This window comes from Oncorhynchus mykiss, chromosome 25 (genome assembly GCF_057628025.1).
Source record: "Oncorhynchus mykiss isolate SJ-2025 chromosome 25, ASM5762802v1, whole genome shotgun sequence".
In the NCBI taxonomy this organism is placed as follows: Eukaryota; Metazoa; Chordata; class Actinopteri; order Salmoniformes; family Salmonidae; genus Oncorhynchus; species Oncorhynchus mykiss.
This window is the reverse complement of record NC_143046.1, coordinates 7757501-7773738: the sequence shown is the minus strand read 5'-3', so window position 1 is coordinate 7773738 and position 16238 is coordinate 7757501. Positions and strand designations below refer to the sequence as shown.

The window sequence follows — 16238 nt, the reverse complement described above, 5'->3', positions numbered from 1 at the left end:
AGTCCCCAATAAACCATCTGAACTACAGGTTATAGTCCCCAATAAACCATCTGAACTACAGGTTACAGTCCCCAATAAACCATCTGAACTACAGGTTATAGTCCCTCAATAAACCATCTGAACTACAGGTTATAGTCCCCAATAAACCATCTGAACTACAGGTTATAGTCCCCAATAAACCATCTGAACTACAGGTTACAGTCCCCAGTGAACCATCTGAACTACAGGTTATAGTCCCCAATAAACCATCTGAACTACAGGTTATAGTCCTCAATAAACCATCTGAACTACAGGTTACAGTCCCCAATAAACCATCTGAACTACAGGTTATAGTCCCCAATAAACCATCTGAACTACAGGTTATAGTCCTCAATAAACCATCTGAACTACAGGTTATAGTCCCCAATAAACCATCTGAACTACAGGTTATAGTCCCCAATAAACCATCTGAACTACAGGTTACAGTCCCCAGTGAACCATCTGAACTACAGGTTATAGTCCCCAATAAACCATCTGAAGTACAGGTTATAGTCCTCAATAAACCATCTGAACTACAGGTTATAGTCCCCAATAAACCATCTGAACTACAGGTTATAGTCCCTCAATAAACCATCTGAACTACAGGTTACAGTCCCCAGTGAACCATCTGAACTACATGTTATAGTCCTCAATAAACCATCTGAACTACAGGTTACAGTCCCCAGTGAACCATCTGAACTACAGGTTATAGTCCCCAATAAACCATCTGAACTACAGGTTACAGTTCCCAGTGAACCATCTGAACTACAGGTTATAGTCCCCAATAAACCATCTGAACTACAGGTTATAGTCCCCAATAAACCATCTGAACTACAGGTTACAGTCCCCAGTGAACCATCTGAACTACAGGTTATAGTCCCCAATAAACCATCTGAACTACAGGTTACAGTCCCCAATAAACCATCTGAACTACAGGTTACAGTCCCCAATAAACCATCTGAACTACAGGTTATAGTCCCCAGTGAACCATCTGAACTACAGGTTACAGTCCCCAATAAACCATCTGAACTACAGGTTATAGTCCCCAATAAACCATCTGAACTACAGGTTATAGTCCTCAATAAACCATCTGAACTACAGGTTATAGTCCCCAATAAACCATCTGAACTACAGGTTATAGTCCTCAATAAACCATCTGAACTACAGGTTATAGTCCTCAATAAACCATCTGAACTACAGGTTATAGTCCTCAATAAACCATCTGAACTACAGGTTACAGTCCCCAATAAACCATCTGAACTACAGGTTATAGTCCCCAATAAACCATCTGAACTACAGGTTATAGTCCCCAATAAACCATCTGAACTACAGGTTATAGTCCCCAATGAACCATCTGAACTACAGGTTACAGTCCCCAATAAACCATCTGAACTACAGGTTATAGTCATCCAATAAACCATCTGAACTACAGGTTATAGTCCCCAATAAACCATCTGAACTACAGGTTACAGTCCCCAGTGAACCATCTGAACTACAGGTTATAGTCCCCAGTGAACCATCTGAACTACAGGTTATAGTCCCCAATAAACCATCTGAACTACAGGTTATAGTCCTCAATAAACCATCTGAACTACAGGTTATAGTCCCCAATAAACCATCTGAACTACAGGTTATAGTCCCCAATAAACCATCTGAACTACAGGTTATAGTCCCCAATAAACCATCTGAACTACAGGTTATAGTCCCCAATGAACCATCTGAACTACAGGTTACAGTCCCCAATAAACCATCTGAACTACAGGTTACAGTCCCCAGTGAACCATCTGAACTACAGGTTATAGTCCCCAGTGAACCATCTGAACTACAGGTTATAGTCCCTCAATAAACCATCTGAACTACAGGTTATAGTCCCCAATAAACCATCTGAACTACAAGTTATAGTCCCCAATAAACCATCTGAACTACAGGTTATAGTCCTCAATAAACCATCTGAACTACAGGTTATAGTCCTCAATAAACCATCTGAACTACAGGTTATAGTCCCCAATAAACCATCTGAACTACAGGTTATAGTCCCCAGTGAACCATCTGAACTACAGGTTACAGTCCCCAATAAACCATCTGAACTACAGGTTATAGTCCCCAATAAACCATCTGAACTACAGGTTATAGTCCCCAGTGAACCATCTGAACTACAGGTTACAGTCCCCAATAAACCATCTGAACTACAAGTTATAGTCCCCAATAAACCATCTGAACTACAGGTTATAGTCCCCAATAAACCATCTGAACTACAGGTTATAGTCCTCAATAAACCATCTGAACTACATGTTATAGTCCCCAATAAACCATCTGAACTACAGGTTATAGTCCCCAATAAACCATCTGAACTACAGGTTACAGTCCCCAGTGAACCATCTGAACTACAGGTTATAGTCCCCAATAAACCATCTGAAGTACAGGTTATAGTCCTCAATAAACCATCTGAACTACAGGTTATAGTCCCCAATAAACCATCTGAACTACAGGTTATAGTCCCTCAATAAACCATCTGAACTACAGGTTACAGTCCCCAGTGAACCATCTGAACTACATGTTATAGTCCTCAATAAACCATCTGAACTACAGGTTACAGTCCCCAGTGAACCATCTGAACTACAGGTTATAGTCCCCAATAAACCATCTGAACTACAGGTTACAGTTCCCAGTGAACCATCTGAACTACAGGTTATAGTCCCCAATAAACCATCTGAACTACAGGTTATAGTCCCCAATAAACCATCTGAACTACAGGTTACAGTCCCCAGTGAACCATCTGAACTACAGGTTATAGTCCCCAATAAACCATCTGAACTACAGGTTACAGTCCCCAATAAACCATCTGAACTACAGGTTACAGTCCCCAATAAACCATCTGAACTACAGGTTATAGTCCCCAGTGAACCATCTGAACTACAGGTTACAGTCCCCAATAAACCATCTGAACTACAGGTTATAGTCCCCAATAAACCATCTGAACTACAGGTTATAGTCCTCAATAAACCATCTGAACTACAGGTTATAGTCCCCAATAAACCATCTGAACTACAGGTTATAGTCCTCAATAAACCATCTGAACTACAGGTTATAGTCCTCAATAAACCATCTGAACTACAGGTTATAGTCCTCAATAAACCATCTGAACTACAGGTTACAGTCCCCAATAAACCATCTGAACTACAGGTTATAGTCCCCAATAAACCATCTGAACTACAGGTTATAGTCCCCAATAAACCATCTGAACTACAGGTTATAGTCCCCAATGAACCATCTGAACTACAGGTTACAGTCCCCAATAAACCATCTGAACTACAGGTTATAGTCCCCAATAAACCATCTGAACTACAGGTTATAGTCCCCAATAAACCATCTGAACTACAGGTTACAGTCCCCAGTGAACCATCTGAACTACAGGTTATAGTCCCCAGTGAACCATCTGAACTACAGGTTATAGTCCCCAATAAACCATCTGAACTACAGGTTATAGTCCTCAATAAACCATCTGAACTACAGGTTCAGGTTATAGTCCCCAATAAACCATCTGAACTACAGGTTATAGTCCCCAATAAACCATCTGAACTACAGGTTATAGTCCCCAATAAACCATCTGAACTACAGGTTATAGTCCCCAATGAACCATCTGAACTACAGGTTACAGTCCCCAATAAACCATCTGAACTACAGGTTACAGTCCCCAGTGAACCATCTGAACTACAGGTTATAGTCCCCAGTGAACCATCTGAACTACAGGTTATAGTCCCTCAATAAACCATCTGAACTACAGGTTATAGTCCCCAATAAACCATCTGAACTACAAGTTATAGTCCCCAATAAACCATCTGAACTACAGGTTATAGTCCTCAATAAACCATCTGAACTACAGGTTACAGTCCCCAATAAACCATCTGAACTACAGGTTACAGTCCCCAGTGAACCATCTGAACTACAGGTTATAGTCCCCAGTGAACCATCTGAACTACAGGTTATAGTCCCTCAATAAACCATCTGAACTACAGGTTATAGTCCCCAATAAACCATCTGAACTACAAGTTATAGTCCCCAATAAACCATCTGAACTACAGGTTACAGTCCCCAGTGAACCATCTGAACTACAGGTTACAGTCCCCAATAAACCATCTGAACTACAGGTTATAGTCCCCAATAAACCATCTGAACTACAGGTTATAGTCCCCAATAAACCATCTGAACTACAGGTTATAGTCCCCAATAAACCATCTGAACTACAGGTTATAGTCCCCAGTGAACCATCTGAACTACAGGTTATAGTCCCCAATAAACCATCTGAACTACAGGTTATAGTCCCTCAATAAACCATCTGAACTACAGGTTACAGTCCCCAGTGAACCATCTGAACTACAGGTTATAGTCCTCAATAAACCATCTGAACTACAGGTTACAGTCCCCAGTGAACCATCTGAACTACAGGTTATAGTCCCCAATAAACCATCTGAACTACAGGTTACAGTCCCCAGTGAACCATCTGAACTACAGGTTATAGTCCCCAATAAACCATCTGAACTACAGGTTATAGTCCCCAATAAACCATCTGAACTACAGGTTACAGTCCCCAGTGAACCATCTGAACTACAGGTTATAGTCCCCAATAAACCATCTGAACTACAGGTTACAGTCCCCAATAAACCATCTGAACTACAGGTTACAGTCCACAATAAACCATCTGAACTACAGGTTACAGTCCCCAATAAACCATCTGAACTACAGGTTATAGTCCCCAGTGAACCATCTGAACTACAGGTTACAGTCCCCAATAAACCATCTGAACTGCAGGTTATAGTCCCCAGTGAACCACCTGAACTACAGGTTATAGTCCCCAATAAACCATCTGAACTACAGGTTATAGTCCCCCAATAAACCATCTGAACTACAGGTTATAGTCCCCAATGAACCATCTGAACTACAGGTTACAGTCCCCAATAAACCATCTGAACTACAGGTTACAGTCCCCAATAAACCATCTGAACTACAGGTTATAGTCCCCCAATAAACCATCTGAACTACAGGTTACAGTCCCCAATAAACCATCTGAACTACAGGTTATAGTCCCCAATAAACCATCTGAACTACAGGTTATAGTCCCCAATAAACCATCTGAACTACAGGTTATAGTCCCCAATAAACCATCTGAACTACAGGTTATAGTCCTCAATAAACCATCTGAACTACAGGTTATAGTCCCCAATAAACCATCTGAACTACAGGTTATAGTCCCCAATAAACCATCTGAACTACAGGTTATAGTCCCCAATAAACCATCTGAACTACAGGTTATAGTCCCCCAATAAACCATCTGAACTACAGGTTATAGTCCCCAATAAACCATCTGAACTACAGGTTATAGTCCTCAATAAACCATCTGAACTACAGGTTATAGTCCCCAATAAACCATCTGAACTACAGGTTATAGTCCCCAATAAACCATCTGAACTACAGGTTACAGTCCCCAATAAACCAATGTATTCATACTGTAAGATACCATCAGCCGTCCAAACCAAAGCCAATAGTCTGAGAGATAACAGATAACACAAGATAACCTTGAACGATATAGAGAGAGAGAATCAAAATAGTTCTGTAGAAATATTCAGAATACTATCCAGCTACATTCACAACATACAGTGGGTTAGTCAGAGGGTTGAGATCCCTGATAGTTAGTGGGTTAGTCAGAGGGTTGAGATCTCTGATAGTTAGTGGGTTAGTCAGAGGGTTGAGATCCCTGATAGTTAGAGGGTTAGTCAAAGGGTTGAGATCCCTGATAGTTAGTGGGTTAATCAGAGGGTTGAGATCTCTGATAGTTAGTGGGTTAGTCAGAGGGTTGAGATCCCTGATAGTTAGAGGGTTAGTCAAAGGGTTGAGATCCCTGATAGTTAGTGGGTTAGTCAGAGGGTTGAGATCCCTGATAGTTAGTGGGTTAGTCAGAGGGTTGAGATCAAAATCAAATAAAATCCACTTGTTTTGGCCACACACACATGGTTAGCAGATGTTAATGTGCCTGTAGCGAAATGCTTGTGCTTCTAGTTCCGACAGTGCAGTAAGTGGGTTAGTCAGAAGGTTGAGATCTCAGAGGGAGAGAGGAAGAGAGGGAGAGAGAGAGAGAGGGAGAGAGAGAGAGAGAGAGAGAGAAAGAGAGAGATGGGGAGAGAGAGAGTGAGAGAAAGAGGGGGAGAGAGAGAGAAAGATAGAGGGAGAGAGAGAGAGAGAGAGAGAGGGAGAGAAAGAGAGAGAGAGAGAGAGGAAGGGGGAGGGAGAGAGAGAGAAAGAGAGAGAGGGAGAGAGAGGGAGGGAGAGAGAGGGAGGGAGAGAGAAAGGGAGGGAGAGAGAGAGAGGGAGGGTGAGAGAGAGGGAGAGAGAGAGAGGGGGGGGAGAACATAGCAGCCCATGAATTTAAGCAACAGCAGTAACAAAGAAGAAGCAACAACAACAACAACAGGAAGAAACAACAGCCGCAGGAAGCAAAAACAAAGCGGAAGCTCTTTTTGAAGCTGGTTATCTATTCATGCATGTGAATGAGACGCATGAGAGGAAGGACAATCCAAAACGTCCACCTGGCTGTGTGACCGTTTGTGTCCATTGTCTCAGTGGCCTCTCCCTCTCCAAACACCAGGACAACCAGGACACTGGCTGAGTCCCAAATGGCACCCAATGCCCTTCATAGTGAACTAGTTAGCACAGGAAACAGGGTGCCATTTGGGAGGGACAGTGATTTGAAAGTCAAGCGAACCATTGGGTGACTCACCGCAGCGCTTGTCTTTGATGCCTCCAATACCGCGTCAGATACTCTGCCAGGACTCACTTGAAAAGCCTATGAACACACACATAGACAGGTCTGGTCTGGTACACTATGAACACACACACAGACAGGTCTGGTCTGGTACACTATGAACACACAGACAGACAGGTCTGGTCTGGTACACTATGAACACACACACAGACAGGTCTGGTCTGGTCTGGTCTGGTACACTATGAACACACATAGACAGGTTTGGTCTGGTCTGGTACACTACGAACACACATAGACAGGTCAGGTCTGGTCTGGTCTGGTCTGGTCTGGTCTGGTCTGGTACACTATGAACACACATAGACAGGTCTGGTCTGGTACACTATGAACACACATAGACAGGTCTGGTCTGGTCTGGTCTGGTACACTATGAACACACATAGACAGGTCTGGTCTGGTCTGGTACACTATGAACACACATAGACAGGTCTGGTCTGGTACACTACGAACACACATAGACAGGTCTGGTCTGGTCTGGTCTGGTACACTATGAACACACATAGACAGGTCTGGTCTGGTCTGGTACACTATGAACACACATAGACAGGTCTGGTCTGGTACACTATGAACACACATAGACAGGTCTGGTCTGGTCTGGTCTGGTCAGGTCTGGTCTGGTACACTATGAACACACATAGACAGGTCTGGTCTGGTCTGGTCTGGTACACTATGAACACACACATAGACAGGTCTGGTCTGGTCTGGTACACTATGAACACACATAGACAGGTCTGGTCTGGTACACTACGAACACACATAGACAGGTCTGGTCTGGTCTGGTCTGGTACACTATGAACACACATAGACAGGTCTGGTCTGGTCTGGTACACTATGAACACACATAGACAGGTCTGGTCTGGTACACTATGAACACACACATAGACAGGTCTGGTCTGGTCTGGTACACTATGAACACACATAGACAGGTCTGGTCTGGTACACTACGAACACACATAGACAGGTCTGGTCTGGTCTGGTCTGGTACACTATGAACACACATAGACAGGTCTGGTCTGGTCTGGTACACTATGAACACACATAGACAGGTCTGGTCTGGTCTGGTCTGGTCTGGTCTGGTCTGGTACACTATGAACACACATAGACAGGTCTGGTCTGGTACACTATGAACACACATAGACAGGTCTGGTCTGGTACACTATGAACACACATAGACAGGTCTGGTCTGGTCTGGTCTGGTCTGGTCTGGTCAGGTCTGGTCTGGTCTGGTCTGGTCTGGTACACTATGAACACCCATAGACAGGTCTGGTCTGGTCTGGTCTGGTCTGGTCTGGTCTGGTACACTATGAACACACATAGACAGGTCTGGTCTGGTACACTATGAACACACATAGACAGGTCTGGTCTGGTACACTATGAACACACATAGACAGGTCTGGTCTGGTCTGGTCAGGTCTGGTCTGGTCTGGTCTGGTCAGGTCTGGTCTGGTCTGGTCTGGTCTGGTACACTATGAACACCCATAGACAGGTCTGGTTTGGTCTGGTCTGGTACACTATGAACACCCATAGACAGGTCTGGTCTGGTACACTATGAACACACATAGACAGGTCTGGTCTGGTCTGGTCAGGTCTGGTCTGGTCTGGTCTGGTCTGGTCTGGTCTGGTCTGGTCTGGTCTGGTACACTATGAACACCCATAGACAGGTCTGGTCTGGTCTGGTACACTATGAACACACACAGACAGGTCTGGTCTGGTACACTATGAACACACACACAGACAGGTCTGGTCTGGTCTGGTACACTATGAACACACATAGACAGGTCTGGTCTGGTCTGGTCTGGTCTGGTCTGGTACACTATGAACACACAGACAGACAGGTCTGGTCTGGTCTGGTACACTATGAACACACACACAGACAGGTCTGGTCTGGTCTGGTACACTATGAACACCCATAGACAGGTCTGGTCTGGTACACTATGAACACACACACAGACAGGTCTGGTCTGGTCTGGTCTGGTACACTATGAACACACACACAGACAGGTCTGGTCTGGTCTGGTCTGGTCTGGTCTGGTCTGGTACACTATGAACACCCATAGACAGGTCTGGTCTGGTACACTATGAACACCCATAGACAGGTCTGGTCTGGTACACTATGAACACACACACAGACAGGTCTGGTCTGGTCTGGTACACTACGAACACCCATAGACAGGTCTGGTCTGGTCTGGTCTGGTCTGGTCTGGTCTGGTACACTATGAACACCCATAGACAGGTCTGGTCTGGTCTGGTCTGGTACACTATGAACACACATAGACAGGTCTGGTCTGGTACACTATGAACACACATAGAGAGGTCTGGTCTGGTCTGGTCTGGTACACTACGAACACCCATAGACAGGTCTGGTCTGGTCTGGTACACTATGAACACACAGACAGACAGGTCTGGTCTGGTACACTATGAACACACATAGACATGTCTGGTCTGGTACACTATGAACACACATAGACAGGTCTGGTCTGGTACACTATGAACACACATAGAGAGGTCTGGTCTGGTCTGGTCTGGTCTGGTACACTATGAACACACATAGACAGGTCTGGTCTGGTCTGGTCTGGTCAGGTCTGGTCTGGTCTGGTACACTATGAACACACATAGACAGGTCTGGTCTGGTCTGGTCTGGTCTGGTCTGGTCTGGTCTGGTCTGGTACACTATGAACACACATAGACAGGTCTGGTCTGGTCTGGTCTGGTCAGGTCTGGTCTGGTACACTATGAACACACATAGACAGGTCTGGTCTGGTCTGGTCTGGTCAGGTCTGGTCTGGTACACTACGAACACACATAGACAGGTCTGGTCTGGTCTGGTCAGGTCTGGTCTGGTCTGGTCTGGTCTGGTCAGGTCTGGTCTGGTCTGGTCTGGTCTGGTCTGGTCTGGTACACTATGAACACCCATAGACAGGTCTGGTCTGGTCTGGTCAGGTCTGGTCTGGTCTGGTCTGGTCTGGTCTGGTACACTATGAACACACATAGACAGGTTTGGTCTGGTCTGGTCTGGTACACTATGAACACACATAGACAGGTTTGGTCTGGTCTGGTCTGGTACACTATGAACACACATAGACAGGTCTGGTCTGGTCTGGTCAGGTCTGGTCTGGTACACTATGAACACACATAGACAGGTCTGGTCAGGTCTGGTCTGGTACACTATGAACACACATAGACAGGTCTGGTCTGGTCTGGTCTGGTCAGGTCTGGTCTGGTTTGGTCTGGTCAGGTCTGGTCTGGTTTGGTCTGGTCTGGTACACTACGAACACATATAGACAGGTTTGGTCTGGTCTGGTACACTATGAACACACATAGACAGGTCTGGTCTGGTCTGGTACACTATGAACACACATAGACAGGTCTGGTCTGGTCTGGTCTGGTCTGGTCTGGTACACTATGAACACACATAGACAGGTCTGGTCTGGTCTGGTACACTACGAACACACATAGACAGGTCTGGTCTGGTCAGGTCTGGTCTGGTCAGGTCTGGTCAGGTCTGGTCTGGTACACTACGAACACACATAGACAGGTCTGGTCTGGTCTGGTCTGGTCTGGTCTGGTCTGGTCTGGTCTGGTACACTATGAACACACACATAGACAGTCTTATCGATCTGCCACAAAACCCCCTGTTAGTCTAACTGGTCTGTCTGCTACACTCCACTGACACGTTGGTCCTTCCTGTTTGGCCCTGTCCGGGGGTATCATCGGATGGGCCACAGGTGTCTCCTGACCCCTCCTGTCTCAGCCTCCAGTATTTATGCTGCAGTAGTTTATGTGTCGAGGGGCTGGGGTCAGTCTGTTATATCTGGAGTATTTCTCCTGTCTTATCCGGTGTCCTGTGTGAATTTAAGTATGCTCCCTCCAATTCTCTCTCTCTTTCTCTCTTCTCTCGGAGGACCTGAGCCCTAGGAGCATGCCTCAGGACTACCTGGCATGATGACTCCTTGCTGTCCCCAGTCCACCTGGCCGTGCTGCTGCTGTACAGCACTTTGTGACATCAGCTGATGTACGAAGGGCTTTATAAATACATTTGATTTGGTCAGTCTGCTACTCTCTCTACTGACAAGTTGGTCAGTCTGCTACTCGCTCTACTGACAAGTTGGTCAGTCTGCTACTCTCTCTACTGACATGTTGGTCAGTCTGCTACTCGCTCTACTGACACGTTGGTCAGTCTGCTACTCTCTCTACTGACACGTTGGTCAGTCTGCTACTCTCTCTACTGACACGTTGGTCAGTCTGCTACTCTCTCTACTGAAACATTGGTCAGTCTGCTACTCTCTCTACTGACACGTTTGTCAGTCTGCTACTCTCTCTACTGACACGTTGGTCAGTCTGCTACTCTCTCTACTGACATGTTGGTCAGTCTGCTACTCGCTCTACTGACACGTTGGTCAGTCTGCTACTCTCTCTACTGACACGTTGGTCAGTCTGCTACTCTCTCTACTGACATGTTGGTCAGTCTGCTACTCGCTCTACTGACACGTTGGTCAGTCTGCTACTCGCTCTACTGACACGTTGGTCAGTCTGCTACTCTCTCTACTGACATGTTGGTCAGTCTGCTACTCTCTCTACTGACACGTTGGTCAGTCTGCTACTCTCTCTACTGACACGTTGGTCAGTCTGCTACTCTCTCTACTGATACGTTGGTCAGTCTGCTACTCTCTCTACTGACACGTTGGTCAGTCTGCTACTCTCTCTACTGACACGTTGGTCAGTCTGCTACTCTCTCTACTGACATGTTGGTCGGTCTGCTACTCTCTCTACTGACACGTTGGTCGGTCTGCTACTCTCTCTACTGACATGTTGGTCAGTCTGCTACTCGCTCTACTGACACGTTGGTCAGTCTGCTACTCTCTCTACTGACACGTTGGTCAGTCTGCTACTCTCTCTACTGACACGTTGGTCAGTCTGCTACTCTCTCTACTGACACATTGGTCAGTCTGCTACTCTCTCTACTGACACGTTGGTCAGTCTGCTACTCTCTCTACTGATACATTGGTCAGTCTGCTTCTCTCTCTACTGACATGTTGGTCAGTCTGCTACTCTCTCTACTGATACATTGGTCCGACACGTTGGTCGGTCTGCTACTCTCTACTGAGACGTTGCTCAGTCTGCTACTCTCTCTACTGACACGTTAGTCTAACTGGTCAGTCTGCTACTCCCTCTACTGACATGTTGGTCAGTCTGCTACTCTCTCTACTGACACATTGGTCAGTCTGCTACTCTCTCTACTGACACGTTGGTCAGTCTGCTTCTCTCTCTACTGATACATTGGTCAGTCTGCTTCTCTCTCTACTGACATGTTGGTCAGTCTGCTACTCTCTCTACTGATACATTGGTCAGTCTGCGTCTTTCTCTACTGACATGTTGGTCAGTCTGCTTCTCTCTCTACTGACATGTTAGTCTAACTGGTCAGTCTGCTTCTCTCTCTACTGACATGTTGGTCAGTCTGCTTCTCTCTCTACTGACATGTTGGTCAGTCTGCTACTCTCTCTACTGATACATTTGTCAGTCTGCTTCTCTCTCTACTGATACATTGGTCAGTCTGCTACTCTCTCTACTGACACATTGGTCAGTCTGCTACTCTCTCTACTGACATGTTGGTCAGTCTGCTACTCTCTCTACTGACACGTTGGTCAGTCTGCTTCTCTCTCTACTGACACGTTGGTCAGTCTGCTTCTCTCTCTACTGATACATTGGTCAGTCTGCTTCTCTCTCTACTTACATGTTGGTCAGTCTGCTTCTTTCTCTACTGACACGTTAGTCTAATTGGTCAGTCTGCTACTCTCTCTACTGACACGTTGGTCAGTCCGCTACTCTCTCTACTGACACATTGGTCAGTCTGCTACTCTCTCTACTGACATGTTGGTCAGTCTGCTACTCTCTCTACTGACACGTTGGTCAGTCTGCTACTCTCTCTACTGACACGTTGGTCAGTCTGCTTCTCTCTCTACTGACACGTTGGTCAGTCTGCTTCTCTCTCTACTGATACATTGGTCAGTCTGCTTCTCTCTCTACTTACATGTTGGTCAGTCTGCTTCTCTCTCTACTGACACGTTAGTCTAATTGGTCAGTCTGCTACTCTCTCTACTGACAAGTTGGTCAGTCTGCTACTCTCTCTACTGACACGTTGGTCAGTCTGCTACTCTCTCTACTGAGACGTTGCTCAGTCTGCTACTCTCTCTACTGACACGTGGGTCAGTCTGCTACTCTCTCTACTGACACGTTGGTCAGTCTGCTACTCTCTCTACTGACACGTTGGTCAGTCTGCTACTCTCTCTACTGACACATTGGTCAGTCTGCTTCTCTCTACTGACACGTTAGTCAGTTTGCTACTCTCTCTACTGACAAGTTGGTCAGTCTGCTACTCTCTCCACTGACACGTTGGTCGGTCTGCTACTCTCTCTACTGACACGTTGGTCAGTCTGCTACTCTCTCTACTGACAAGTTGGTCAGTCTGCTACTCTCTCTACTGACACGTTGGTCGGTCTGCTACTCTCTCTACTGACACATTGGTCAGTCTGCTACTCTCTCTACTGACACGTTGGTCAGTCTGCTACTCTCTCTACTGACACGTTAGTCTAATTTCTGCTCAATCCTCCTCTCTTTCTCTCTTCTCTTCCTGTGTGACTAAATATTTCTAGGTGCAGGTGAGTCAGTGGGCCTGAGTTCTGCTGTCCTGTCCTGTTGTCCTGTCCAGTCCTCCTGTCCTGTCCTGTCCTGTCCTGCTGTCCTGTCCGATGCCTGCCTGAGACTGTGAAATGACTGCTTGCTAGAATTCATGGCATATTGCGTCAGAAGAAGCAGGAAGGAAGACAGGATGAGGATGAGCATTTGATGTGTGACATCGGTTTGGACAGCAAACATCAGAGCAGGGAAGCAGGACAGGACAGCAGGACAGGACAGGGGGATAGGACAGGAGGACAGGACAGGAGGACTGGACAGGAGGACTGGCAGGGAAGCAGGACAGGACAGCAGGACAGGACAGGAGGACTGTCAGGGAAGCAGGACAGGACAGCAGGAGAGGACAGGGGGACAGGACAGGGGGACAGGACAGGGGGACAGGACAGGAGGACTGTCAGGGAAGCAGGACAGGACAGGGCAGGACAGGAGGACTGTCTGGGAAGCAGGACAGGACAGGGCAGGAGAACTGTCAGGGAAGCAGGACAGGACAGGACAGGAGGACTGTCAGGGAAGCAGGAGGACAGGACAGGAGGACTGTCAGGGAAGCAGGACAGGACAGGGCAGGAGGACAGGACAGGAGGACTGGCAGGGAAGCAGGACAGATGGGTCATTCATTAAATAATTTTAACTGTGTCCCAAAAGGCCCCCTCTTGCTCTATGGTCCTTGCTCAACAGTAGTACACTATGTATGGAATAGGGTGGTATTAGGGAATAGGGTGGTATTAGGGAATAAGGTGGTATTAGGGAATAGGGTAGTATTAGGGAATAGGGTGGTATTAGGGAATAGGGTGGTATTAGGGAATAGGGTGGTATTAGGGAATAGGGTGGTATTAGGGAATAGGGTGGTATTAGGGAATAGGGTAGTATTAGGGAATAGGGTGGTATTAAGGACTATGGTGGTATTAGGGAATAGGGTGGTATTAGGGAATAGGGTGGTATTAGGGAATAGGGTGGTATTAAGGACTATGGTGGTATTAGGGAATAGGGTGGTATTAGGGAATAGGGTGGTATTAGGGAATAGGGTGGTATTAGGGAATAGGGTGGTATTAGGGAATAGGGTGGTATTAAGGACTATGGTGGTATTAGGGAATAGGGTGGTATTAGGGAATAGGGTGGTATTAGGGAATAGGGTGGTATTAGGGAATAGGGTGGTATTAGGGAATAGGGTGGTATTAGGGAATAGGGTGGTATTAAGGACTATGGTGGTATTAGGGAATAGGGTGGTATTAGGGAATAGGGTGGTATTAGGGAATAGGGTGGTATTAAGGAATAGGGTGGTATTAGGGAATAGGGTGGTATTAAGGACTATGGTGGTATTAGGGAATAGGGTGGTATTAGGGAATAGGGTGGTATTAGGGAATAGGGTGGTATTAGGGAATAGGGTGGTATTAAGGACTATGGTGGTATTAGGGAATAGGGTGGTATTAAGGACTATGGTGGTATTAGGGAATAGGGTGGTATTAGGGAATAGGGTGGTATTAGGGAATAGGGTGGTATTAGGGAATAGGGTGGTATTAGGGAATAGGGTGGTATTAGGGAATAGGGTGGTATTAGGGAATAGGGTGGTATTAGGGAATAGGGTGGTATTAGGGAATAGGGTGGTATTAAGGACTATGGTGGTATTAGGGAATAGGGTGGTATTAGGGAATAGGGTGGTATTAGGGAATAGGGTGGTATTAAGGAATAGGGTGGTATTAGGGAATAGGGTGGTATTAAGGACTATGGTGGTATTAGGGAATAGGGTGGTATTAGGGAATAGGGTGGTATTAGGGAATAGGGTGGTATTAGGGAATAGGGTGGTATTAGGGAATAGGGTGGTATTAAGGACTATGGTGGTATTAGGGAGTAGGGTGGTATTAAGGACTATGGTGGTATTAGGGAATAGGGTGGTATTAGGGAATAGGGTGGTATTAGGGAATAGGGTGGTATTAGGGAATAGGGTGGTATTAGGGAATAGGGTGGTATTAGGGAATAGGGTGGTATTAGGGAATAGGGTGGTATTAGGGAATAGGGTGGTATTAAGGACTATGGTGGTATTAGGGAATAGGGTGGTATTAGGGAATAGGGTGGTATTAGGGAATAGGGTGGTATTAGGGAATAGGGTGGTATTAGGGAATAGGGTGGTATTAGGGAATAGGGTGGTATTAGGGAATAGGGTGGTATTAGGGAATAGGGCGGTATTAAGGACTATGGTGGTATTAGGGAATAGGGTGGTATTAGGGAATAGGGTGGTATTAGGGAATAGGGTGGTATTAGGGAATAGGGTGGTATTAGGGAATAGGGTGGTATTAAGGACTAAGGTGGTATTAGGGAATAGGGTGGTATTAGGGAATAGGGTGGTATTAGGGAATAGGGTGGTATTAGGGAATAGGGTGGTATTAGGGAATAGGGTGGTATTAAGGACTAAGGTGGTATTAGGGAATAGGGTGGTATTAGGGAATAGGGTGGTATTAGGGAATAGGGTGGTATTAAGGACTATGGTGGTATTAGGGAATAGGGTGGTATTGGGGTGATCAGTCCTTGGTTCCAAACAGCTTGTCCTCTCTGGGCAGCCAGGTTTGTCTGTGACGACCGGTCTCTATACCCAGACTGTCCTCTCTGGGCAGCCAGGTTTGTCTGTGACGACCGGTCTCTATACCCAGACTGTCCTCTCTGGGCAGCCAGGTTTGTCTGTGACGACCGGTTTCTATACCCAGACTGTCCTCTCTGGGCAGCC

The 16238-nt window shown here is 46.1% G+C and overlaps 1 protein-coding gene across 5 annotated transcripts in view; it reads right to left on the bottom strand.

Annotated features, from left to right (window-relative positions):
* LOC110504507 (E3 ubiquitin-protein ligase MID2) overlaps positions 1-16238 on the bottom strand; it is a 247304-nt gene that overhangs the window by 105248 nt on the left and 125818 nt on the right. For 2 of the 5 annotated variants that reach the window (XM_036970547.2, XM_036970548.2), the window contains exon 3: positions 6791-6856. The exons of the other annotated variants lie outside the window; for them this stretch is intronic. In XM_036970547.2, coding sequence (XP_036826442.1) covers positions 6791-6856 — 66 coding nt within the window. The remainder of the gene's footprint in view (positions 1-6790; positions 6857-16238) is intronic. 5 annotated transcript variants of the gene reach the window in all.